This window comes from Verruconis gallopava (genome assembly GCF_000836295.1).
Source record: "Verruconis gallopava strain CBS 43764 unplaced genomic scaffold supercont1.20, whole genome shotgun sequence".
Taxonomy (NCBI): Eukaryota; Fungi; Ascomycota; class Dothideomycetes; order Venturiales; family Sympoventuriaceae; genus Verruconis; species Verruconis gallopava.
Genome location: NW_015622156.1, coordinates 178,896 through 203,408, shown reverse-complemented (window position 1 = coordinate 203,408; position 24,513 = coordinate 178,896). Strand labels below are relative to the sequence as shown.

The window sequence follows — 24,513 nt, the reverse complement described above, 5'->3', positions numbered from 1 at the left end:
CGTGACCGAGCAAATATCTGCAGCTGGAAACTTATCCACTGCGGTCCGTTTTGCCCGTATAGATTTATCGAGGAGAAACGTCAAAACCGGTGGCTCGGCGCAGTGCTTGGTGGTGCGCACGCGAGCAGACTTCTGGACTCTGAGTCAAAAGAGGCTTTAAAGCAATCACGGTGGCTGGACATCATGAAGGTACGGGCGCAGACTCGAAAGAGCTGGGAACTCAAAAGGAAAGCAGAAGGTTCACACGGCAACGTAGATCAAAGATCCAGGAACGCAGCAGATACCAAACGGGCTCGTGCTGCACCACGTCACGGAGCTTGAAGCGAAATATATTGCACAAAAACGCATGAACACGATCCCGGACAACCTCAAGGCCGCGATCCGAGATGTATGTGTCTGCCCGTGAGCGACGGAAATCACACGGGTCGGAGACCAAAATCCCCTTACCCCCTTCATCCTTCCATTCGCCACTTTCTCTTTTTTCTTTTTCTCTTCGCTTTCCCTTCTCCGTCAAATCCAGAGGTGGGAGGGCGGGGGGAAAGTAGCGGGAGAAGGATAATGAGAAAAAAAAAGGTCCTTCTTTCCTCTCTCGTCCCTACGCGCACGCACCGCAACCCACGGGAGCAGGAGAAGGAAGGGCCACGGATCTTTTTCAAAAAAAAAAAAGGAGAAGATGAAAAGAAAAAGAAAAAAAAATACGCTGTCGCTGACGGTTGCACGCAGGTCAAGACGAATCTGTCGCGGCCGCCGACGGTGCACCCGGCCGACCAAGTCGCGGCGGGGACGATCCCAAAGAAGCGCGTGGTGCGCCTGGTGCAGCGGCTGACGGGCCGCGAGTTCAAGCTGCTGCCGAGCGAGGCGCTCATGGTCGTCAACCACCGGCCCATCCTCCGGGAGGAGCTGTCCGGCCTGCTGGAGGAGCTAGAGGACCGCATGAGCGAGGAGAAGCAGGACCGGCTGCTGGAGCTGGTCAGCAAGGAGCTCGGGCGCGTGCGGGCCGACGACGGAGACGGGGCGAACGGGGCCGACGACGAGGACGACGAGGGCGAGGGCGAGGACGAGGCGGGGTGAGCGGGCCGTCTGCGTCGGGAACGTGGCCGCGGCGCGGGAGCCGGCGCCGGTGCCGGTGCTGGGCAGCACCAGCCAGGAGCTGGTCGCACTCGACGGCGCCGCACAGTCCCGGCGCGCTCTTTGCGGCGAGATCGCGAAGCGAGAGACCGCAGGATCAGACTTGCCCGCGCAGAGCGCGCTCATCCGCAGAGCTGACACCGCGGAGCGACGTCGCCAGGGAGCGGAAAGAAGAGATATCGACCTCCGGGCTGGAGACATACATGTGTTGCTACGGCGGAGCACAGCGTTCTTTCGCGGGTCGCCCGCACGAACTGTCGTCTTGGGCACGGCTAGCGTAGACTAGAGAAGAAAATGACCAGGTAGCGGCTTATATACAAATATATGTATATACATATATATATTTCTTTCTCTCGTTCATGGCAGTACTGCCCATTCTCTACCTCTCTGCCCCAGGGTGGACAAAGTCCCAAAGCGCGTCGCCAGCGTTGGTCGCGTTAGAATCCCAAACGGGGTGCTCATGGATCCAAGACAGTCTTCCATACCACCACCAAAGAGCGGATACGGTACACCTCGCAATCGTCAGCTCCGGGCGCGCTGCACCCCATGTGATCAGAGGCCGACGTGTTGTTCTTCGAGCACGGCAGAATGACAGCCAACCACGCCAAGCTAAGCTGGCATCGCTTCAGGCCTCGCCAGCGGCCTGTCCTCGTCGGGTGCCGGCTTTCCGGGTAATACCGCGCAAGCAATGTGCAGCGGGGGTGAAGAGCGAGCGGTCTTGGGCGCGAGGCAGACACGCACCGTGCAGCGAACGACAAAAAGGACAGCCTGAAGAACGGTCGTCACACTCGCTCAGCGACGCCAGGACACGTGGTTGCCGCGCCATCTGTACGTGGCTGAGCGCTTCGATCGTCGCTGTGATCTGCGTCTTCGCCTGAGCCGGCGAACCGGCATTGCGTTGCAGCCAAGACGCCTGCCCGTTGCTGTCTCCAGAGCTCGAGGCTCAACCTGGCAGCGGCTCTTTCAGACGACGTCACAAGAGGCCAAGACGGAGGGAAAGACGAAAGCGGCGGGCAAGGAGAAGAAGCGTGCACGCGAAGCACGCCGGCGGGAGATCTAGCATGCTTGTTCGACGAACTTCAGTCAGCAAGGCGCAAGAGATGCAACGACGCCTTGGCATCATATCATAGCGGCTGTTGCGCCGCCTCGATTCACGGAGCGAACGGCCTTCTTGCTACGAGAGCACGACAGGCGCGTCTCTATGGCAGGAGTGGCAAGCAAGCCAAACAGAGGAGACCAGAAAGGAGACGTGACAAGGCGGTTTAGAGCGGCGGCAAGCTCCCGCATCCATTCCGTCTTGCCCTATCTACCCACTACCTTTCGGCCTTCCACACGCACCGAACACAGCGTCCAGGGCCCGAAGCACAGCATTGCCGCAAGACAGCTGGGCCTTTACTCGATGCGTGAGTGACATGAAAAGCTTGTGCGATCGCCGGCTTGGCCAGCGTGTCCCCCTTGTCTCGCAACGCTCCCGGCGACACGCCGCTCCAGATTTCAGAGTCGGATGCGCACCACAATGGCCTGAGGATCGAATGCAACAGGCTCGGCTGACGCTGTTTATCAGTGTGTTATTTGTCGTGCGAAAGCGAGACTGATCAGGGAGGAAAGGAAGTGTGTTTACAAGAAAGGCTGGATCGATCAGGATGATCCGAAAAGTCGTAATGCAAAAAACGTAGATCTGCTGGCCTTGGCGGTGCGTAACCTTTCCCAGGGACACAACGACGTTAGATCCAATCGTATTGGGGCATCTGATACCGAGCTCCTTCTGTTTACCAAGACCTAAGAGTCGAGACTGATATGCCTGGCGCAAACATGTGGCCTCTCGTAGTCCGACGCGTCCGCACTGGCAATTCAATCAAGTTAACTTATGTCGTTCCGCAACGTGACAATCACGTGCGTATAAAGACCACAAAAAGCACAACAACTTAGGGAGCACCTTGGCTCCTTCCAGAAAAACTCACGGCCTACCCCGCGATTCGGCCCCGCGATGTATAACGAGGCAAGATGATGAAGAACCAAAAGCAAATCTCCTCATGCCCGCCAGCCCGGCAAAAGAAAGGAAAAGCCCGAAATCCTTCATGCCGCCGTCGTGGAGTAGGTACTGCAGGTGGTACTGCAGGTAGTAAACCCTTGCGCGGGACAACGCCAATGCTTTCCCGGTTAAGAAAGCTGCTCTATCCAGCAGTGCCGCAGTTCGTTCACCACCAGAAAAAAGGAAAAATGGGAAAGAGAAAAAAACAGACAACGCTCGTGCCACATGCCCGTTTCGCCATTCTTACCCCCACTTTTCGGGCGCACCCGGTCCGCCCACGGCGCGCAAGCCAATGAGAGCGCGTTACTTACTAACTCGAATGCCACGCCCAAGCCCGTTTCCATCGCGAAACCTTTCCCTTGAAGTACGTCCAGCAAGTGTGTCTGGCATCGACGCCAAGCGCCGCTGCCGTCTGGTCTACATGCGAAGATGTTGCTTCGATCCGGCTATTCGCCTTTGCGGGGAATGGGGGGGGGGGGGGGGGGGGAGGAGAACTACTAGTGAAGCGATGGAGTAATAGGAGAGCATAACGAAGTGTTTTCTGGCACGTCTCGTTTTCACCGAGCGAGCTGAAGGCAAGGTCAGCGACTGCCTGTGAACGTTCGGGGGTACGGCAGTTCACGTTGTACGGCCAAACAAGCAGTACGAGCTGGTGGTCCTGACCGAAGGTACAGCTCAGATCACAGCTTAGATTATGCGCAAGCGACTGTCACGTTAGGGCCAGCGCAGATTGCCCTTTCTTCCCTGCGCGTCCGCCGTCCATTTCTCCGATGGAGCTGTGGTTGTCGGGATGGACAGCCGAATAGCTGGGGGAAACATGGGAATGACGGCATGTCCCAGATCTTCGCGTGATGTCTCCCTGCGGGCAACTGATCCACGACGACACAACGCAAACAGAACCACAGTACACATGCCATAGCATCTACCTCGTAAAAAGCCGTGCAACGCTGCGGATATCCGATCAGACGTGGCCTGCGGAAGGCCCGACAGGGTTGCTAGCCGGGACAACGTGGGGCGCTCTCGTCAGATGACGATATGACGGCATGGACTCTCTCCCCTCGTCTTCAACGCCTACACAGAATGGAAAATGAAACTGTCGGTGACCAGTACAGCCGCCTTTTGCCGGAGATTCTCCTAGCTCGTTCGGTGGCGGGAGATTGAGAAGGAGTGCCTCCCTTGCCCACGGCGTCGTCACGGCACACCAGGGGCTTCGTCGAGCTCAGGATTCTTTGCTTGTCCTCCGTCGACGAAAGTGCCAGAGGACACAGAAGCTGAGGCTGCGTTGCCGGCGCTCTAGGCATGCTGGCCACCTCCCATCTGTTCCTCGATCTGCTGCGAGGATCTGAGTCTGCGTACTGCGCACGGAGGATACGATGCTGTTTTCCTTGGATCGCATGTGCTTGCGCATGCAAGCGAGAGATGCGCATTCACGCTTTCGCGATCTCTGCTCGTCGCGACTGCAGCAGTGGGGTCATCCGCATGCAGTTCCAGCCGGATCGTATTGAGCCAGGCTGATGAGCGATTTTTGTGAATGGATGGGAGCATGAACAGGTGGGCATGCGGAATCACGCCCACCCAGAATACAGATACAAGACAGGTCTAGCACGTAGTGTCGTGACACATGGGCTGTTCTGGCATCGACTCGCCGTTAAGAACTACGAGGAATGGAGCCCGATGGCTCTCATTACTGCCACTGTGCGCACCGAGGAGCAGGAACGCTGAGCGGGTTGGCGGCTAACACGTCAAAGGGAAAGCACAGCGCAAGTGCTTGCATTAGCGGGGCGACTCCAGCGACGAGGGAGAGCTTTTGCGTGCCTCAAATTTGTAGCGGCAGCTAGCGCGAAGCAGGTTTGCCCTGCGTTGCAGCGGCCAGGGCGGCATGATTGAGAAAGCGCGCTTCGGCAGACGGACGATCATGATGCACGTTTCTTGAGGACGACGGTGGGAGGCGCGAGGCGGCCAGACAATGAAAGGAGTGGATCGCGACAAGGGCGGCGGGCCGAAGGATGGGGGGCCCTTTGATAAAGTATTGCCAAGCGAAGCAAGTCTACGCTGGGTACAGGAGGGGAGAAAGACGAAGAACGGCGAACAATGAGCACGGAGGGAATGCTGCAGCTCCAGGGGAACGTCGAGGCGTGCCCCAGAGCTGTTTGCCATGCCGTTTTCCAAGGGTAAAAAGAGAACGTGAGAGGGGAAGAGAGAGGAAGAGGGCGAGAAAGGAGCGGGACATGGGGCGATATTCGGCGATTTCTCAGAGGCTCCTGGCAATTGAGCGTGGTCAAGCAGGATTTTGCGTACGGGGAGCAGAAGCAGCGGAATTTCGGAGCGGGCACGCGCGAGCAGGCGGGCAGCGAGAGAATTTTGGAGTGTGAAAACGTCCAGTGTGTGTGTATTGAACGGCACCGATTACGTGCTGGCACGGTGGGGAGTTTCGCGGTTGGGAAGGTCGAGGCGGCGTGTGGGCTAAGGACACAGACGGCATGGCGCCAAACAAACAATGCAACGAACTGGGCCAGTGTTCCCTCGACGTGCTTGACGGGATGGCACGAATGGTCGACGCGGACGCGCGCGTGGTGGCTCCGTTGTGCTTTCTCCTGTGGCCAGGACGCTGGAGGAGACGTCGTAGCCGGGCGCAACACACAGCGGCAGCGGAAGCACAGCAGTAACTGGGACAGTATCTGGAGTAGTTGGAGGAGCAGCAGTGGCGACGGGAGGACGAGGAGAAACATGGAATAAAAAAAATTGAGAAAAAAATTTTTAAAAAAAAATGGGAAAAATGAATCGATGCTTGAATGAATTGTGATTGCATTGTACCCAACACGCGCAGAAACACACATGCCCACACACACGCACACTGTACACAGTGCACACAACTAAGGTTGACCACGTTGACTTCGTGCCCCCAACCCGTCGCCAGCCAGCGCTCACCAAGATGCCGGGTCGCAAAGGGTCCGCAAAGATTGCCGTCGCCCGCACCAACAGACCGCCTCTTTTCCTCATCACGCTGCATGCCTGCCCACCCCCCAAGAGAGAATCCTAATTTTACATATCTCTTCCTCTCGCGCTTCTTTCCTTTTTCCTCTCTCCCTCTCTCCTCGATCTCGAAAGAGGACGCCTTGCCCAAGAGCCTCGGCGGCTGCAGCGTCCGGCCATCCTCACTGCCATCTCCCATCCTCGACCCAATCCACGAGATCGCCCCAAAAAGCCACAGCTGAATTTTTTTTTTTTTTTTTTGCCGCCCGCGAATAAGCCGCTGACAGGGCCGTGAAAGCCTGTTTTTATTCCCTACCAACCGGGGCCCAGCGAGCGAGCGAGCGACCACGCCCGGCACATCTGACGCAACGCTCTTACAAAGGCTGGGCCGCAGCACACACACGCGCAGCCAACTCGCGCTCGCTCACCCACAGTGAACGAGCGCCTCGCTCTCGTGTCCCGGAACCGCTGCGCGCCACTGCGATCAGCGATCCCCCAGCAGCTGCAAAACTCGTTTTCCTCCCCAAAGACGCACGCCAGGCGTCGCGTGCAGCCCCCGAGTTCTCCGGTGACCCTGAGATCGTCATCGTCGTTCCTTTCTGTCCGGCCTGCTTGTTTCGAGGCTTTTCCACGGTCGCTGCCCTTGGCGGTGCTGGTCTTGTTTGGCCCTTATTCCCCCACGGTTTTCTTCGTCATCTTCCGTCACTTCGGCATCTCTCCTAACAGCGCGACCCGATTTCCCGACCGCGCATCCAGAAGCGTCCACGAACGTTGTGAAGGACAAACAAACACCCTCCCGCTCCCACTCTCCGCCGCCTCCGCCGCACATCCACATCGACAACCACGCCCGCGCATTCCTACGGATCCTATCGACACACGCGCATTCAAACCCTGACGACTCACCATGGTGACGCGGTTATAGCCTCAACGAGAGGGAAGAGATCCCACGTCACGATCTGCGACAGCTTCGCCTGCGCAGGTACTGCGCAAGCACACTCTCCACTCCATCACAACCGATCCGAGTGACCAGACCGTGCAAGCCTGCATCTTCCACAGCGCGGTTGTGGCCAGCAGAACCGCACAAAGGAAACACGAAAAGCAAGCTCTGCGGGTCGTGCACCGCGCACGTCCTGGCCTCCGCCGTGTATCTGCACGCTGTCTCCCCAATCGCATCGACGTCCCCACTTGCCTCCCTCGCTACCTAGAACCGTCCGCACGCTCTTGCACTCCCGTCGGCTCCTTCCACGCATCTCTGCGCTCGCACCTTCCTCGTCAAACCCTCTGCTCGCACAGCCATTCACACACATTTCCACGTCATGGACCGGATACGTTTCAGCGGCTTGATGCCGAACACGACGATACAGAACCAGCCCACGTCGACGGCGGACTCGCCTAGCGACGAGCCCATGGCAGAGGCGGACGAGCCTCCGGATGAAAGACAGCGCCAGCTGCAGCATGAAGAGACCGTGCCTGCTACCGAATTCAAGAAGGTGCCGTGCACCCTTCTTCGGAAGCAGTCGCTCCTCACGCAGACCTTCCACACGTCCGAGAGCGAGTCTCAGGTCGACGATGAGCCGCTCTTCTCGAACTCGACGCGTGCTCACTCGAGCGCATCGACGTGGAGCCGCGGAAGCGTCGCCTCCACCGCCGAGTTGACCAGCGACGAGCACACAAGCCCCGCGCGGACCGGGTCTCCGAGCCCCCCGCTGCCGCCGGCCACCTTCAAGGGCTTGCCGCCAATTTTCAACCAGAAGCCGTTCGAGGCTACCGCGCCGTCTACCGTCAAGGTTGTGCAGGAGTCCATAGACCCGCTGCGCACCTCGACGCCTGCCTCGACAAACGAGGAGGCTGTTGAGAAGGGCCTCGGTCGGAAGAGATGCATCATGTTTGCGTGCGGAGGCAAGACGACGCCGCCATCCGCACAAACGCTGCCCAAACCGGAGGACGAGCCACCCAAGCAAGATCAGCCCAAGTCCGAAGGCCCGCCAACGCGGAGACCGTGCGCCCTCAAATTCGTGTGTCCTTCCAGGGCCAACGTCACGCCTACGACGGCCGATAAGCCGCACATCCGTCTGGCAAGCCCGCCTCCACCTGTGCGACGCATGCCCGCGTCGCCGAAGCCGTCGTCCCCCAAGATGTCGCGCAGCCACCGCAGCTCGGACTCAACCGTGCGCAACGATTCTCCAAAGTCGGTTCGGAAAGTGCCTTCGGTTCTTCGAACTCGCAAGTCGAGCAGTGTTGCCGAAGTACCCATGTCCGAAGCAACCCGCTTCCACGAGTTTGCCAGCTCGGAGGAGGAACGTGACGACTGGACTCAGGAGGTTTCGTGTCATCGCCATCGACTCACCGTCCAGGACACGTTGAAGGTCGAAAACAAGCTCCGCCACGTTTGTGAAGAGGCCGAGGACGAGGCGATGGAGGAAGAAGAGGACGAAGAGGACGGCCTTGATGCGATTGACGACGAAGAGGACCTTGACGACGAGGACGACGACGATGACAACCAATCACTGGTCGACTCCACTGGCTACGTAACAGACGAGGGATTCCACACGGATGACGAAGAGGGCTTTGCCAATTCGGACGAGGAGAGCGACGCCGGCTCGGACTACGAATGGTGGGCACCTCGCAACAGCGGCCAGCAGCTTGAGCACATCCGACCGGCGACTCGTCGCAGCGAGTCGGGCTCGTCGATTGGCTCCTTCAGCAGCACACGAGTCTTCCCATCCAAGACGCCAAAGGCCCTCAAAAAGAGCAAGACCAATCCGATCGAGTTCCGACCTCGCACGCCAGAACTACCCGACAGCACCGACTTCGTATGTGGCACACTCGACGAGGACAAACCGTTGGAGGAGGCGTGGCTCTCATGTCGCAACCAGCGTCGTGCCGCCAACCACAGACCCTGCCCACAAGACATCGACCCGACCTTCCCGACCTCGGATCCTGAGCTGGACGAGGAGGACGAGGCCGGCTACGAGGACGTCGTGCACCTGGACGAGAGTGACGGTCATAGCCACTTTTTCGTGCACGGCCACCCCGATCTCATGTCCGACATCGACGCGAGGGAACCCCGCAGCAGGGTCCCCAAGAAGCGCTCTCCAGCGGTCTCGCCCAAACGCCTGCGGTCTCCTCCGCCTATCAAGCGAGCCGTGCTCCACTCGCCACCTCCACGTCGTCTCTTTGGCCACTCCCCAAAGCGCATGCGCTCTCCACCTCCAAGACGCGTTCTGCGTTCTCCACCCCCCTCGCGTCGCACTTCATTTACCAATACGGCTCCATACGACATCAATGCTACACCCGTGGCTCTCGCACAGCGGCCTCGCTTTGGCCGAGAAGCCTCATCCCTCCCTCGCAATGGACCATTCCCTCTCCGCCGTGGCGACTACTTCAACTCTCCCATGGCCAGCAATTCAGACGAAGGTGAGGAGACCCAGACGGACGCCCTTCCTACGCGTGGAGCTATCGACATTGTCAAGGGTCTTGAAAAGAAGCGCCAGCGCCGTAAGGAGAAGCTGTATGAGAAGCACTGTCGCATGCGCAACAAGAGCAAAAACGCCGCCAAGGGACCCGTCCTTCTCCCAGGTATGGGTGCAGAGAAGATGAGGCAGATGGGCGAAGGCCTGTGCAAAATGAGAGGTCACGGCATAAAGCGGGCCACGGAAATGGAGATGGTCTTTGGGCGACAGCAAGAGGAGGGAGGAACGCATATCCTCTCGTATTGATCCTGTGCGCCCAACATCTCCCGTTTCCCTCTCAACTTCCAGAGACGAGGAGTCAAGAGTTTACGAATTTTTCTTTTTATGGTTTTCCCCCTTTGCTTTTAGCGGTTTTCTATCTGGTTTGCGATGCCACATGAAGACATGTGAGGGGTTCACCCAAAGCTACGATGCACAAGAGACGGTGTCTGGCTGGTGGGAACTCTTGTTTTTTTTTTTTTTTTTTTTTTTTTGGATCATTCGCCATCATAAACACAAACATATTGGCGGCGGTAGTGGTCCAATTCTACGATACGTTTTTGTGTACCTTTTTTTTTATTGACCCCTTGGGGTTCAGGACGATGCCAAGGCTGTCACTCCCCCACCCCCCCCAAACTACCCTCCCCTTACCTGATATCAGGAATTGTAAGGGCCTTTTGATATACCTCCTTATTCTTTCTTAAAGACGACGACCGAGAAAGCATAGCACAGCGAGCATATTTGCATTATTTTGCCTATTCTCGTTCTTGAAAGAGCACAAACGAGCACGGTTGGTTCGGAGTGACGAACCTAGAGGGCGAGATTTTGATCACTTTCAGTACAGATCTTCGTGTATATACCCCGATGCCATTTCGGTCTTCTTTGTACTGGCGCTTGCATGCTTTTGCACGTCCATGATCGTCCTATTCTTTGCTCTTCTTTCTTCAATTTCCTATCTGATCCGAAGACATGGTGGGGATGGAAAAGAAGAGGGGAGGGGGGGTTTATGCTTGTATCCTACGTGTCTCCATGCAATACACGAAACAAAATTGAGCAGCCTCGCTTTGGTTTTTTTTTTTTTTTTTTTTTTTCTTGTTTTCTCATCTGTATTCATTCACGCTAAAAGCTGAATTAGCTGACAGTGACACCTACGCCTGTTACTTGCTCCTTTTTTGACTCGCGGCCCTGTGTCACCCGCGCCCTTCCGACCCGTCCGCCCGCTTGCACCGTCCAGGTATCCGGAGGCAGCGCGGGAGGGGGCGAGGGGGGGAGACACCTCGACAGAAGGGCACTGTGCTGCCACCCCACCCACCTGCCCCTGCCCCTCCTTCCACTCTCTCCCTCATTCCTGCACTCCGGGAACCCGGGCTTCGATCCTATCGCGGCGGACCACGCAGCTAGCGGGGAGTGGAGCGCAGGAGGGGAGGCGCCTGCAGGTTGTGCAAGCCGGGTGTGCGTCGCCATCTTGGGGCCCACGAGAAGGGCACGGGGTGGGGGGGGGGGGGGGGGGTGCTGTGGCGGCGACGCATGCGTGTCCCGGCGTCGTGCTGCGGTCGTGGCCGGTGCAGCAGCGTGCTTTGTGATCCGTTGGCGACGGGGCAGCTGCGTCAGCGCTGTTGATCGGTGTTGCGTTGACGGCTCGGTTCCTTCGGCCGACGCGTTCTCGCGGCAGGGACCGTCCAATGATACCCTTTCTGCAAAAATGCTCGTCAGCCTCTGTTGGCCTATTCTTGCGCTTATTAAGTAGACATCTGGATCTGGATCGAACAAAGGGCTAACCACATCTTCGACCGGATTCACGGCGTTTCTTGCTTCGGCCGGCCTTTTCATCTCGTCAAGTGAGTAGGGAGACGACCGGACGGTAGAGGCAGTCCTTCCCGAAAGAAGTCAGCATGTATGGTGAAGCTCGGAGTGCCGGCTTATTCGAACGATGTACCGCCTGCTGATGGAGACGTTGAGGAGCGACGTCGTCCGCATTTGAGAGCGCTTGCTCGTGGCTGAAGGAACGGCGTCCAGACTTTTTGGAAGTCAAACACTGAGGGCAGACTTTGGCTAGGTAAGTCGCATCTCCTCGACGTGTTTTTTTGCCTACATCGATTCCACTACAGTCGGAAGGCTCGACGGTGTCCGCTTGGTAGATCCAAGTAGCCTGTAGTACCGTCAAGCCGCCCTTTCCGTCAAGGAAAGGACCGTGTCCACCTAGGGGCGGAGGAATGCTCAGATAGAAGGCGTAACGACAATGTACTTTATAAAGCAACAGCGGATCTACTTCTCGAAATGCTTTCGACATGAGAGACGAAAAAGGTGCGACTTTCCGCGCCTGGCGCACGGGGTCAACCTTCAGCTCTCGATTCTCCAAGCGCCTTTTTCATCGGCCTCGTTGGGGTCATGCGTACGGCCGCCGCACCCGGCACCATCTACCGGATTTCATACGGAGGCGAAATAATGGCGTAGGCAGCCCCAAGGGTCGTCTCTCATCGAGACAAGGAGGCTCGAACGCTGAACTGAGACCTTCTGACGAGAGCTGGAAGTGACACTTCCGCTTCTCGCACGTGATCGACGTTATGCCAATCGCTATAGGCGTGAAGCTCGATTTCGAATGCCATAAGGTGCGAACTCGCTCATGGGAGCTGATGTCTCGTCCAGATCAACTCCAGGTGCCCGCGAGGATCAGTGACAATGACGCTGGTGGGCGAGCTCATCTCGGAGAAGGAGCTGCAGTTTGACCAAAGAGGCTGTGAGGCGGGTGGACAACGTCTAGATATCGCGACGTGTTGGGATGCTGAATGGTCATCGTTTTAATCGCGAGCCAGGAATGCCCAGCCTTTGTTTAAGGAGCTGGACGCAATGTCTCCAACGATCTGCTGAGTAGTATTACGCGAAACATGCGCAGAGTGCTTTTCTTCGCCCTTTCCTTCTCCTCTCCCGTGCTGCTAAGCCCACCATGATGTGGTTATGATATTGCACAGACGCTTGCGACGAAACGCTCAAAGAAAGTCGTGCTCCGTCGCTACCCGTCCTGTCCCCGTGTAGTTGTTCGTGCCGGCGTCACGTCTGCATCCGCATCGTCGAGAACCGCGCGACGTGATCGACGATCGGACTTCCTGAGCGAGACCGGTAACTGTGAAGACGGCCTTTCGCACTTCACATGGACTCGATACAGAAAGGACGTTGGCAAACAGAGAAAAGTCATGCATCCTCCCAGAGCGGCTAGTTTCGCAGCTGAGCCCAAGACCGTACAGGCGACGGCGTTCGTATTGCGGCCAATCTTGGACGGACGTCGACTACATCAACAATGGGAAAAGGGCAAAAAGGACAAGTTTACTGCGACGGATTCCTATGGCCGTTCTTCCGAGCAGATGCCAGCTAGGACTGTGAGCCTTTTTTCTTTTCTTTTCTTTTCTTTTCTTTTCATTCCTCTTGAACAGTGACCGGCATTCTTTGGTAAGGCTCCAATCCTGCGCGTGGGCGTCGCGTCGCCTTCTTCTCCACTTGGCGGACTCGTTTACGTACAGTCACGATTCCGACCTGTCCTCTCTCCAAGTACCGTGTGTCCACATTGCGGATGTTTAATCTCCATGGAGACGGAACGTCCCCTGACGTGGCTGGGGAACACCTCTTATGTACGCGATCCAAGAGCTAGGAGAGCAGGAGAAGCTAGAGCAGACGAACGTCTCCAAGGGGTTCCGGCAAAGAGCAGAATCGGTGGGTTATTTTTTTTTTTTTTCTGTCGGTTGGCAAAGCACTCTGGCCCGCCGCACGCTTCGCAAATGTGTTTCTCCGTCGAAGATAGTCGGGCGTGGGCACGCCGGCTGTGGCTTGACGCTCTCTCGTCAGCGTCGTGGACGGGCGTTTCCCAGGCTGCTGTCGTGCGACATGACGTCCCAGAATGCAACACCGTGGCCGAAGTTCCGGCTTGCCGATGCGCAGTGTTCATGGAGCAGGCCGCCGTACGGGTGCGTCGTCTGGCCAGTTCACTCGCCAGGGCACGATCGAAGACACCTCGCGCCACGCTACAGAACCACCACATCGGCAGCGTCGCCAAGTCCAGAGATCGAGGCCGCCTTAGTCAGCCTGTGTGGGTGGATCGACATGTGCTCGGTCCATCACCGTGCGGCGAAGCTGCTGGACGGCTCACGGCTGGGGCAGCAGCGAGCGTCTGAGCCGCCGTCAGCTTTGCCGCCCTTATTCATTTTTTTCACCGCGACCGACTGCACGATGCCCGAAACGGGCGAGGGGGGCTCTGCGAATTGGCGAAATTACGAGCAGGTCGGCTATCATTGGCCTGGCCGGCTGGACAGTCCAGTTCGCTGCCAAGCAGGTACGTTCGTATCGGCGAGGGAGGGCGACGGCAGGCCGTGATTCGCCGGCACGATTCCGTGCTTTTCAGTCGAGTGAGGCGACGGCCACTGAAGCGCTCACGTCGTAGCCCATCCGCGGCAATTTCCATCTCATGCCCGCCTCGTGGCTCGCCAGCAAAACGAGGGGTTGGCCGTCGCCGTCGCCGCCGTCCCCGTCGCCACCCGGGTGCCCGCAACCACGCGCATCGTCGATCGCGAGCACGGCACAGTCTCCAGCCCGGCACCGGCGACAGCGCGAGGGCCTGCGCCCAGCACGACAAAGGGCCGTTCCAACACGCCGGGCGGCGGCCAATGACGCCAGGCAAGCCTCCAGCGCTCCCCCCAAAATTCGCTCGGCCGCTAATCTGGCGTGGCCTGGCCCGGCATCCAGCCATCCACTCCATGGGCCAGAAAGGTGCCCCGCGATTCTGCAGGTGCAGCTCGAAAGTCGCATTCCCAAGCGAGTCTAGTGTTTGCTTTTGAGCCTCTCAGAGGCGACGTCGAGGGCCAGCCTGCACAGCCCGCGCGCACCCGCGAACAGGCCCAGCAGCTCGCAAGCGTGTGGCATCTCTCCCCCTCCTCGTCCTTTCCATGGTCGTATGAAACAACTTCAGAGCGTCGTTCGGACGGCAGCTCTCTCCCTGCTATCCAGCGTCGACGCACCGCAAGGCATCGCCGCCACCCGGTCCTCTCTCCCTCCCAAATCTCCCCCTCCCCCGTTCTTTCGCCTTGGTCTTGACCTCCAGCGTCGGCCAGGCCCTCAAAAGTTTTCTCCAGACTCAAGCTCTGCACGTCCCTCCAACGGTCCCTGCTTCCGTGACTGGTCTCCCGCACTTGAGAAGCAGGCTTGAGGCTCTTCGCGTGCCCACCTTTCGCACGACTGTGCTACCCCGTTACAGCTCTGCCCTTCTGTTCAACCCATCGCTCTCTCACACAAGCCGGGCGAACCAGCCGAGCAGCATCTCGGTGTGTGCCCGCACCGCACCGTCACGGGCGCTGGCCAAAACTTCTCCTCCCTCCATCCGCGCGCACTGATGCGCAGCATCAATGTCTCCGACCTCTCCGACTGTTGTTGCGTTTGCCAACAAGTGAGCGTGAGATCTACGCATTGAAATTTGAGGCTCTGTAGTACCACCTAGCCTCGCCATTCCGGTCAGTCTCCCCTTTCCGTCTTCCAAGCTTGCACTCCGTTCATCATCCCACTTGGCCTTGACCGTCTCTCCCTTCCCGCAGCCTATCTCCGCTGAGCTTGCAGAGCCTCTCTCAGGGCTGCTCCTGCCTTCTCCACACGGCGGATATCTCGAGCCTACTCTTCCCTCCTAGCCTGCGCCGCTCTTCTTTGTTTCAGCTGTCGAGTGAGGCGGGGCCGTCGCCGTCATAGACTGACGTGCTCACGCCCGTGCCCACACGCCGCGGCTCTGCTCTGAACATGACGGAGGGGGACCGCTTTGCACAATCCTGCCTTCTGTAACGGTCATTGGACTTCAGCACAAGGCTCTCGCCCACATTACAAAAGCCCATCCCCGTCTACCCACGACATCATCCATGCCAACTTGCAAAAGATCAGTGCCGACGACATGGCTGACCTACCTTAGCTCTGCTATTGGTCCTGTCATCCTGGAGCCCCCTGCCATCGGGCATCTGCTCGTCAGTACGGCTGGCGCTGACCATCCGGGACCTAGCCTCTGTTTCTCTGAAAGTGGATATAGCTCTCATTGCCCAATCTTTACTGCTTTTTGCCTGTGAACGTACAAGGTCCGACTTTCGGACGGCATGTCACAGACCTACGACGATTACGACGCATACGGGCTTGGAGAAAGGGAGCAGTTAGTCCCCTTCAAACCCAAAATCACGCCGGAGAGCTCTCCAGAACGCTCTGTGAACATAGTCAGTGCGCCGACATCAAGAAGTACGGAGAAGGCTAAGTCTAGACGTAAGACATTGCCCAGCAAAGGGGACGCATATCTGCTTCGCATATCTCAGCCTAATTATACTGACGTGCATCGTGAAGCAGAACGCCATCTCCCCAGTGCGGATTCGGATGAGGAGTCGGGGGAGGATGTAGCTGACATAGACGAAAGAATAGCACAGGAAATGTTTCAGACAGAGAATGGTGCTCGAAAGATGAACGACAAAAAGCAGAATCAATACGACCAGCGACGCATTGAATCTTTGGTTACTGCCGAAGTCGAAATGGTGGATGTCGCAGACGTCAGAAAGCAAGCGACACCCTTTGAGAAAACGCACAGCGCGGAGCGGACAGAGGCTGCCGAAGATCTGCCTCAGTTAGCAGCAAACGCTCTTCAGAACATGGGCATCCACAGCCCTCCCAATTATCAAACCACCTCCACGGATCCCACGGACTCGGACCGTCGGCAGAGCAGCAGCACCACAACGAGCGCACAGTCGCGCAAGCTCTCCGACGGACTTGGAATTCGAATCAAGTCCGAAGCACCGTCATCCTTTACGCCTATGACTCCAGTTGAACCAAGCTTCCAGAACAGCGACCCGTTCTTCGTTTCATCGTATTTCCCCAAACATCGAAACTCGGTCGGCTCGCCTGGTGAGAAAATTCCTGCGATAAGTCCAGTCTCACCAGAAGCTGCCAATTCACTGCAGAAGCTTCCATCTGCCAAAGAAATCATCGAGATTGCGAACAAGACGAATGAGCACCGTCAACGCCAGGCTTCGTTGTCTTCCATGTCCGCACCCTCGCCTTTACCTAATGGTCACTACCGTGCCTCATTTTCGAACGCGCACCCGTCGCCGAGTATGATTGGCGAGCCGAAGTCCTCGCTCGTGCTCTCTCCACCGTCCGTGACGTTGCGGCGGGAAAGCTATCCCCTCGCTTCGTCCGCAGCAGCAACCACTGGTGACAGCCTTACAAGCCCAGATGCGGCCAGCCCGCATACACTACCTACGCCAAAGAGCAACCACAGACTGAGCATTGACGAAAATACAAGAACGCTACCGCCCCTTCCCGGCCTTGGACCCCCCTCGATAAGTGTCTCGACAATACCCGCGGCTGGATCGGGGGGATATAAATGCGACTTTCCCGGATGCACCGCTCCCCCCTTTCAAACATCATATCTACTCAAGTACGTATACCCTGCGCCATTCAATCTTCGACACGAGACTGACGCAGTCGAACTTGTTTTAGCTCCCACGCAAACGTGCATTCCACGAACCGTCCGCATTACTGCCCTGTGCCGGGTTGCCCACGTGGCGAGGGCGGCAAGGGTTTCAAGAGGAAGAATGAGATGATTCGGCACGGTCTAGTGCACGATTCGCCGGGCTACGTGTGTCCGTTTTGTCCGGATCGAGAGCACAAGTACCCTCGGCCAGACAACCTGCAACGTCATGTTCGCGTACACCACACGGACAAAAGTAAGGAAGATCCTTTGCTTAAAGGCGTCCTTGCTCAACGTCCCGAGCTGGGCGGCGGCAGCAGAGGCAGGCGCAGGCGAATGGCTCCATGATCGTTCGCTTTCAACATTCGACCCTGATTCTTCTTAATTTTTTTTTTTTATTTCATAACCCACATATGCACGTAATATAGTTTCTCAAGCTGAAGGTTTCGAGGGCAGCAACCAAGTGCTGGGATGCCCGGGTTGACGGGCTGGTCGGGACACGCATGTACCGAGCGGACTCTGGCGTTTTTTCCACGGTCGTCGTCGTCTTCGCCACGGACAGCGGGCGTGCTGGGAAGTAAATAATTTGGGAACTCTCGTTTTGATACCCCACCTCATTGTTGGTGCTGGTGCTGGTGCTGGTGCTGGTGCTGGTGCTGCTGGTGTTGCCACTGCTTTCAGGTTTGTTTGTTCAAATGGCAACACTAACCCGGAGCTGGCGTTTCGAATACGTTAATAAGTCAGGCATCACCGAAAGGGGAACAGGAGCATTTTTTGGTTTAGGCTGGGGGGAACGCAGACTTGGCGCAAAGTGGTTGCGAACGACGTCACGGCTCATACACGTCTTTTTCTCCGTACCTTAATATGACGACTTCACACTCGTCTCCGGCGCCCATCTGATCTCTTCCTTTGTTTCCTTCTCATCTTGTTTTCGTCGCCCTAATTGTCCTTTTTTGCTTCTCTTTCTACCTCGGCTGACGGCTGTGCAGCCGCATCATGATGGAAGGTTTCTAACCGGAGATCAGAGCGCGCTGATCATAGAAGGAATTGAGACAGCTCGCCTCAAGGAACTTTCAGCCAATTACATAATGTAAGTTCTACCGCTGCTCTTGCCAGAGTCTTGAAGTAATTCACGCAGGACGCAAGCTCGGGCAAGGTTTGCTTTCTACGCCGCCCCGGTTCATGCGCGCTGTGCAAGGAAAACATACGCCAAAAAGCGAAGCTATTGAATGCAAAGCTTGCAGGTTGCTGGGCCAAAACCAGTGATAGCGTTTGTGTCACATGTATAAGCTCCAATTTTGGCATGTTGATCATTGATCGTATCCACTCAGGCCCGCTTGTTTCCTTCTTTCGACGATCCCACCCAACACATCGTTACCCTTTTCTCGGCTGCCTCTACAAAGCTTGCGCCAGTCAACGAAGAGTCAACCCGGGCCCATCGCTGTCTGCACTGCTATTTACAAGTAAACATGCATGCATCCTAATTTCCTTTGTCAAACACGGCTCGAAAGGTCAGCCTCGTCGTCATTCATTTATGCGGGGAGGCTAGCGCGGAGCTTGGGGTATAAGAGAGAGTGAGACTCTTCCGCATGAGCTCGCAATACGCTCAATTCTCCTGCCGAAGCAGCCAAAAAGCAAACTTGCACCAGACAATCTTCTTGGGTCCGACCTTCGTTTCAGACATCATGCTGTCCAAGCATCTCAAGGTCGCCTTGACCATTCTCAGTCTTTCGCTCGTGGCTACCGCCTCCACTCCCCGCCATTTGGTTCGCCGAGGAGACCCCGAGTCTTACTGCCCTAGCTTTGGCGACATCACAGATGACGAGCGCCTATCTCTCTTCAATGCGTTCACTCAAATGCTCTTCGACGCAGCAAACAATAAGGATGCAGATGAGGTCGGCCTTGCATTCTCGAAATATGTGTCGCCTGAATTGATCGAGCATACCGCGTCTGCCAGCAGTTACGGTGCCGATGTGGGCTTCCTCTCAACATTGCTGCCCGGCACCACCGTTACTCCTATCGGCGGGCTGAGCGGATGCTTTAATTCGACAAATGGAGATCCAATTTGCACCATCCACTACGCCGCCAGACCAGACGGTTCATCCTCGCTCATTCCGAATGTCACTGCTATTTCGGATTTTTACCGCTATGACGGTTCTTGCATTGTAGAGCACTGGGACTCCACCTACATTGCGAGTGCCACGACCACGAACCCCAACTTCCCTGGCTCTCCCTAGATGTGTGGGTTGCTCAGTCATTCTAAAAGGTTCATCTCTTGTCCAAAATCGATTACTTTTTAATGTCAAGTTCAGGTAAATTAGCTAATCCATGCACTTGGCTTCCAAGTTCTCAATCTCTTTCGAATTTCTTTTTTCCCGTTCCATCTCAGCCTCCAGATTGCAGGCGATGTCGATATATTAGGCCGGATGTGAGCAATGATCTTCTCCGGGGGTGAATGGACGCGAATTTCGAGTCGAGATGGAACTCTTGTGACGTATCGCTCACGCACAAGCATTTGATTGGCACGCTCTTTTACGGCAGTTATCTGTTTCATACCTTGCTTACCTCGTTGTATTCGTACTGTGTTCAAACGCCCAGCCCCGCGGCACGGGGGGCCAAGGGTCTGGAGTCCACCATCTTTAAACAGCTTGGCAAAACACCAGCCTTAAATCCAGCGTCAAAACGGTGTTTCAAAATATTGTTCGCTGTTGGCTCCAAGTCATACGTATATCACGGTGAGCCCATTCCAGTCAGCCCGTGATGCTTCGCAGGCTTTTCCGCCGTCTCTGGCGTGCAACGTTTTCTCGCTTGTAAAAACAATGGCAAAATCTCAACTCGTCCCAACCGACCACGGCATTCAGATCGAGGGCTTCGTCTCGCACAATCCAAGCTTCGGAAGCATCGTCGGGGCATCTCCTAGCCTTGAGTTGCTTGTGGAGAGGGACTACCCATTTGCCCATGAAGCTGGCGTCTTCGTCCCGGACACGAACGACCTTTTCGTCACGAGCAACTGCCTCCAAGACAAGAAGGGCGCGTCTTACGTCACAATCACAAAGGTAAGCGTTTGGGGCTCTGCGCACGAAACCACGTGCGAGGTGATACCTTGGACAGGAGGCTACGACGACAACGCCGGCGCATCAAACAGCATTTGCATGGCCAGTGGAGGCGTGAACTGGGGCAACGACAAGATCTTGTTCTGCGCGCAGGGAAACAAGACACTACCGAGTGGACTCTTTACAATGACCGTTACGGAGCCGTACGGTCGCGAGGCGTTGCTCACCGGCTTCCACGGAAGGCCCTTCAACTCCGTGAGCGATGCCATCGTCGCGCGTTCTGACGGGTGCATCTGGTTCACGGACTCGAGCTACGGATACGAACATGGCTTTCGGCCCAGCCCGAGCCTGCCGGACCAGGTGTACAGATTCGATCCGCGTGAGGGAAGCGTGCGCGTCGTGGCGGATGGGTTCGCGCATCCGAACGGGCTGTGCTTTTCGCCGGACGAAAGCATCTTGTATGTCACCGACACGGGGAAAGTCCGGGGAGGAGGCACGGTGGATGCCCGCAAGCCAGCAACGATGTAAGTCAAACGTGATTCACGAACCGAGGACGGGAGGGGGGAGGGAGAGGGAAGGGAGGGTGAAGGGAGGTTGACTGGTTTTAACCGTGCGACGGCCTGACGCATAGACAGATATGCATTTGACGTAGTATACTATTCAAGCCAGCCATTCTTGACAAACCGGCGACTGTTCGCCATGACCGAGAGTGGTGTACCGGACGGCATCAAGTGTGACACGGACGGTAATGTATACAGCGGATGCGGAAACGGCGTAAACGTCTGGTCTCCCGGCGGCGTGCTTCTCGGCGTTATCGCCTTGCGCGGCGGCGTCACCAACTTATGTTTCGGGCGCGCGGGAGAACTGTTCATGCTGAATGAGAACAAGCTGTGGCGGGCGAGGATATCTCCCAGGGTTACGGGAGCGCAACTCAGATTATGAGGGTGAAAGTCAAGGCATCATCCTGGGGCGCCGTGCTCTGTGTTATTCCAGATCATCGCTTGGTGCTTTAGACCGGGGGGGATGCTAGAACAGATGAAGGCTAAGACAACGTGCGACAGGTCGGGCTTTCTTGCAGAAATGAAGATGACTTTCGCAATTTTGGTCGCGCGCGTTGCCTCTACAACCACCTTCAACCTGCGCGAACAAGAGCTATCTTGACAGCGTTAAGCATAACTGTCGCGCCGCACGGCTCTTCTGCCAACTTTGCGGGCAAACACTGTGCAGCAGATGTTTCTCAACACCGCATAACCTTCAAGTCTTGATTAGCAACATGTCTTCCCTTGCCGTCATTCATATTGATCTTCGAGTGTAGCAATGTGCAATTTGCTTATGGAATTTGTATCCGGTGCAAGCAACCCTGCTTCAATCTTAGCCCACGGCGACTGTCTGTATATAATCTTTCACTGGCTAAAACTGCGCACAAAGCCTGTCTCAAGATCAAGTTTCAGTTACGCTTGTGTGCAAAAAAAATTTTTTTTCTTTTTGCCTTCTTTTTTCTCGCGTCTTTCAGCAAGCAGCTAATCGAAGATATCGATCCAACTCGAGTCATGCATATTCTCTCGGCCATTACGAGCTTCTTAGCTTTCGCCATGCTGGCAAATGCTGCTTGCGAGGACACCGACTGCAAAGTATGGGTATGTTTGTACAAGCTCACCAATTTTTTTTTCCTTTATTTCTTTTTTCTTTTAATTTCTTTTTATTTTTTTTTAAAAAATTTTTTTTTAAAGTTTTATTGAAAAAAAAAAAAGTTTTCTGTGCGGCGCTGAAGCTAGAGACAGTGCGTCGGCTATCCGTCTGCATGGTGTGTGGATGATACCGGGGATCTCGAAATCGAGTACGTGAATACGACCTGCTGCCCTACCAGACTACAGCCTTCTTGCTTCGACATCTTTTTGCCATGTGCTATCGCTGATGGTTCTTAGCTGCGAGTGCTGGACCGGACATGACGAATGCGAAGGAGGTTGCTCGTCCTAGAGCGGATCGTAAGCTCTACGCTGTTGGACACGAAAAGGCTGCCGAGCAGAGCACGTGCAGATTGCAACCTATCACTCGGTTCGAAAAGAGTGCCTAGCTTCTCAGAGTCAAGAAATAATGGGGACAATGGGATTGGAGCGGATCGCGATAGTAAGATCAATACTTCAAAAGCATCCGTTCGATAACTTAGACTTGTGTGCTTGGCAAGTACTTCGCTGGTGGAGCCGTGCCTGGTAGGAAACGGCATAGCGCTGAGGAGAGAACATAGGAAAGCTAAGCTCAAAAATGGAAGTATTAAGGTAGCCCTTACATCCATACTGACATGAAAAAAAAACCTATTTGTCCATATCAAAATTGTCCCCGACGTCCAATATTTGTCATATACTGTTCTCAGAACTAGCGGCCTGGAAGCCTTAGCTTCCCCCCCCCCCCAGCTAAGGATGAAACTTGACTCTTGCTTAGGCAAGAACTTGACCTCAGACTTCCTTCCAACATCATTTTGTAAAACTTCGCGAACTCTGTGCGTTCGCTTTCTCGGTTGTCCAAGTCACGTTTTGAACTATATCTGAGAGAAGGAGAAGCATATACGGCAGCCATTCTATTTTTGTTGGGCAATAGCAGCCTGCTCTATCTGTACATAAGCGCGGATTGCAACACTGCCTCGCTCACCAGCGGTTAAGCAACCAGCCTTAAATAGGACCTAAAAGTACGGACACTATACCCCGCAGTACAACAAAGAAAAATAATTCGGAATGGCGCCTTCAGAGGACGCTCGTAAGCGAAAAACCGCTCACGAGAACTCGACAACGTCGCCGAAGAGGCTGCGAAGACGCAGAGAACCGATAGAGAATATCGGAACCTCATCTCATGAGACCGAGGATACGCCGTATGGCCAGTGTAGTGCGGTGTCCAGCTCGTCTTCCACGCCCAGGACGTCTCATCTTATGGTGTCACCTCTTCCGCCTTCGACCATTGCCGAGGAGGCGGAAGAGACCAACGATTATGATGACGGATCAGGTGACAGCGTTTCTTCTGCGCCGTCATCCGCCATATCAGATGTCCCACCTTGGGACCCAAGCTTCGACATAACGAGCATGTTGTCACGGCCGGCAAGCGAATCCTCTTCCTCCAGTTTCGTGCGCAACCTGCGAGCTTTCCAGAGCCGCCCTGGCATGCTCACCAAGATAAGCGATCAGTGGCGCCAGGCTACTCGTGAGCCCGTGGCCGAACCAAGGTCCAGGGCGGGCCCGAGTTCAAGCTGCTTTCGAGCTCAGAATCTCGAGGCTCGGCCCAGTTCCGTACCCTTCCTCGATGTGCCACGTGAGCTTCGCGACCAGATTTACAGGGAGATCTATGTGCACGACGGTGCCATTTCGATTCGCCAGCCTAAGTTCCATTTGCCGGTGCGGGCACATCCGGGCAAGCCGATGGCCTTGATGAGAACGCACCGCCAAATTTATGAGGAGGCAATGGCTATCTACATCGGTCATAATGATTTCATACTTGATCTCAATATCTTGACCGCCATTGATTTCCTAGCGGCGATGCCTCAAAAAATAAGTCAACACTTCACGAACATTACGTTAGGAAAGTCGATCATGAGTGGCTATGTGAGATACGAATTGGGAATGTTTGACTCTTCCAGGCTTCGCACAGATCTGGTCAAGCGACTGGTTTATGACTGGAACTTGAAGACGATATCTATAGAGGTGCCCGACGAGCACAACCCAAACCCCTTCACTATAGGAATCAATAATCAGGGACACCACGGTGCGAATGGAGTAGCACCGGCTGGCGTATTCTTCAACCTCTCCACCTTTCACCCACGCCATGACTACTCGTGGTCGCTCATGCGCGAGCTCGTCGATGTCCTTTTAGAATCAGGATTCGACAACCTGAGACTCATCTACAACACGCCTCTCCCGCCACACCTTAATGTCGACTCTGATCCCAAGAAGTTGCTCAATCTATATGCACTGGCTAGAATACTGTATCTAGACGATGAATACGAGGTTGAGACACAGATCAAGCGCATTGAGGCGGCTAGAGCTGCTGGAAGAAGGAACGAGTTTCCGAACAAAATGGCCGTGGAGAGGTTTGTGAGGGAACGACGGACGATAAGAAAGTTCGCCGTGGGAGTCGGTTTGAAGAAGGACTGGGAAGAAGGTAGCGTAATTGTGATTAGAAGACCTGGGACTACGGAGAAAGATAAAGAGAAAACGTATGACATTGGAGACTTGATGGCAATGCCGGGAGCGAGTGTTTCAACGGATCAGTGAGGGTTCAAACTGTAGGGTCTAGATTAACAAATAAAGGAGAAAATGTGCAAGATATTACCACGTGAGATATGTGGCGTCGTAAATGTACATTGCAAAGACTGTCCTTTGTGCTAGCTCTACAGAGCCTTTAAAATTCAATCCTACAGGG

The 24,513-nt window shown here is 55.7% G+C and overlaps 8 protein-coding genes across 11 annotated transcripts; 7 read left to right on the top strand and 1 right to left on the bottom strand.

The window, feature by feature from the left end:
• The first annotated feature begins 60 nt into the window (after positions 1-60).
• Positions 61-1,075, top strand: PV09_06064. 3 transcript variants are annotated; one of them, XM_016359651.1, is made up of 3 exons: positions 61-189; positions 257-388; positions 724-1,075. In XM_016359651.1, the coding sequence occupies exons 1-3, from the start codon at positions 184-186 to the stop codon at positions 1,069-1,071; spliced, it is 486 nt and encodes a 161-aa protein (XP_016212487.1). In that variant the 5' UTR covers positions 61-183; the 3' UTR covers positions 1,072-1,075. The 3 variants fall into 3 exon arrangements, with proteins under 3 accessions (XP_016212487.1, XP_016212486.1, XP_016212488.1); XM_016359650.1 differs by having other exon boundaries at positions 257-1,075; XM_016359652.1 differs by having other exon boundaries at positions 61-388.
• Positions 1,076-4,679: 3,604 nt separating this feature from the next.
• On the top strand, positions 4,680-5,807 carry PV09_06063 (uncharacterized protein). Its single transcript, XM_016359649.1, has 2 exons — positions 4,680-4,855; positions 4,909-5,807. The coding sequence occupies exon 2, from the start codon at positions 5,167-5,169 to the stop codon at positions 5,530-5,532; it is 366 nt and encodes a 121-aa protein (XP_016212485.1). The 5' UTR covers positions 4,680-4,855; positions 4,909-5,166; the 3' UTR covers positions 5,533-5,807.
• A 1,144-nt stretch (positions 5,808-6,951) lies between these two features.
• On the top strand, positions 6,952-10,562 carry PV09_06062 (uncharacterized protein). The gene has a single exon (XM_016359648.1). It carries the CDS (start codon positions 7,450-7,452, stop codon positions 9,850-9,852), a length of 2,403 nt encoding a protein of 800 aa, XP_016212484.1. The 5' UTR covers positions 6,952-7,449; the 3' UTR covers positions 9,853-10,562.
• Positions 10,563-11,099: 537 nt separating this feature from the next.
• Positions 11,100-13,295, bottom strand: PV09_06061 (uncharacterized protein). The gene has a single exon (XM_016359647.1). It carries the CDS (start codon positions 11,873-11,875, stop codon positions 11,420-11,422), a length of 456 nt encoding a protein of 151 aa, XP_016212483.1. The 5' UTR covers positions 11,876-13,295; the 3' UTR covers positions 11,100-11,419.
• A 1,134-nt stretch (positions 13,296-14,429) lies between these two features.
• PV09_06060 lies at positions 14,430-17,713 on the top strand. 2 transcript variants are annotated; one of them, XM_016359646.1, is made up of 4 exons: positions 14,430-15,077; positions 15,521-15,812; positions 15,864-17,023; positions 17,086-17,713. In XM_016359646.1, the coding sequence occupies exons 2-4, from the start codon at positions 15,699-15,701 to the stop codon at positions 17,402-17,404; spliced, it is 1,593 nt and encodes a 530-aa protein (XP_016212482.1). In that variant the 5' UTR covers positions 14,430-15,077; positions 15,521-15,698; the 3' UTR covers positions 17,405-17,713. The 2 variants fall into 2 exon arrangements, with proteins under 2 accessions (XP_016212482.1, XP_016212481.1); XM_016359645.1 differs by having other exon boundaries at positions 15,521-17,023.
• Positions 17,714-18,741: 1,028 nt separating this feature from the next.
• On the top strand, positions 18,742-19,293 carry PV09_06059 (uncharacterized protein; the record flags this gene model as incomplete). The annotated part of the gene is made up of 1 exon (XM_016359644.1): positions 18,742-19,293. One exon carries the CDS (start codon positions 18,742-18,744, stop codon positions 19,291-19,293), a length of 552 nt encoding a protein of 183 aa, XP_016212480.1.
• A 582-nt stretch (positions 19,294-19,875) lies between these two features.
• Positions 19,876-21,051, top strand: PV09_06058 (uncharacterized protein; the record flags this gene model as incomplete). The annotated part of the gene is made up of 2 exons (XM_016359643.1): positions 19,876-20,633; positions 20,745-21,051. 2 exons carry the CDS (start codon positions 19,876-19,878, stop codon positions 21,049-21,051), a joined length of 1,065 nt encoding a protein of 354 aa, XP_016212479.1.
• Positions 21,052-22,528: 1,477 nt separating this feature from the next.
• Positions 22,529-24,444, top strand: PV09_06057 (uncharacterized protein). Its single transcript, XM_016359642.1, has one exon. The coding sequence runs from the start codon at positions 22,839-22,841 to the stop codon at positions 24,363-24,365; it is 1,527 nt and encodes a 508-aa protein (XP_016212478.1). The 5' UTR covers positions 22,529-22,838; the 3' UTR covers positions 24,366-24,444.
• Positions 24,445-24,513: the final 69 nt, after the last annotated feature.

What these genes read in the sequence shown, in the direction of transcription:
- PV09_06062 (XM_016359648.1), top strand. Translation starts at nt 7,450, where the DNA reads ATGGACCGGATACGTTTCAGCGGCTTGATGCCGAACACGACGATACAG.
- PV09_06057 (XM_016359642.1), top strand. Translation starts at nt 22,839, where the DNA reads ATGGCGCCTTCAGAGGACGCTCGTAAGCGAAAAACCGCTCACGAGAAC.
- PV09_06063 (XM_016359649.1), top strand. Translation starts at nt 5,167, where the DNA reads ATGGGGGGCCCTTTGATAAAGTATTGCCAAGCGAAGCAAGTCTACGCT.
- PV09_06064 (XM_016359650.1), top strand. Translation starts at nt 391, where the DNA reads ATGTGTCTGCCCGTGAGCGACGGAAATCACACGGGTCGGAGACCAAAA.
- PV09_06061 (XM_016359647.1), bottom strand. Translation starts at nt 11,875, where the DNA reads ATGTCGAAAGCATTTCGAGAAGTAGATCCGCTGTTGCTTTATAAAGTA.
- PV09_06060 (XM_016359645.1), top strand. Translation starts at nt 15,699, where the DNA reads ATGTCACAGACCTACGACGATTACGACGCATACGGGCTTGGAGAAAGG. An exon ending in CAAACATCATATCTACTCAA is followed by an intron (nt 17,024 to 17,085) that starts GTACGTATACCC and finishes AACTTGTTTTAG; the next exon opens with CTCCCACGCAAACGTGCATT.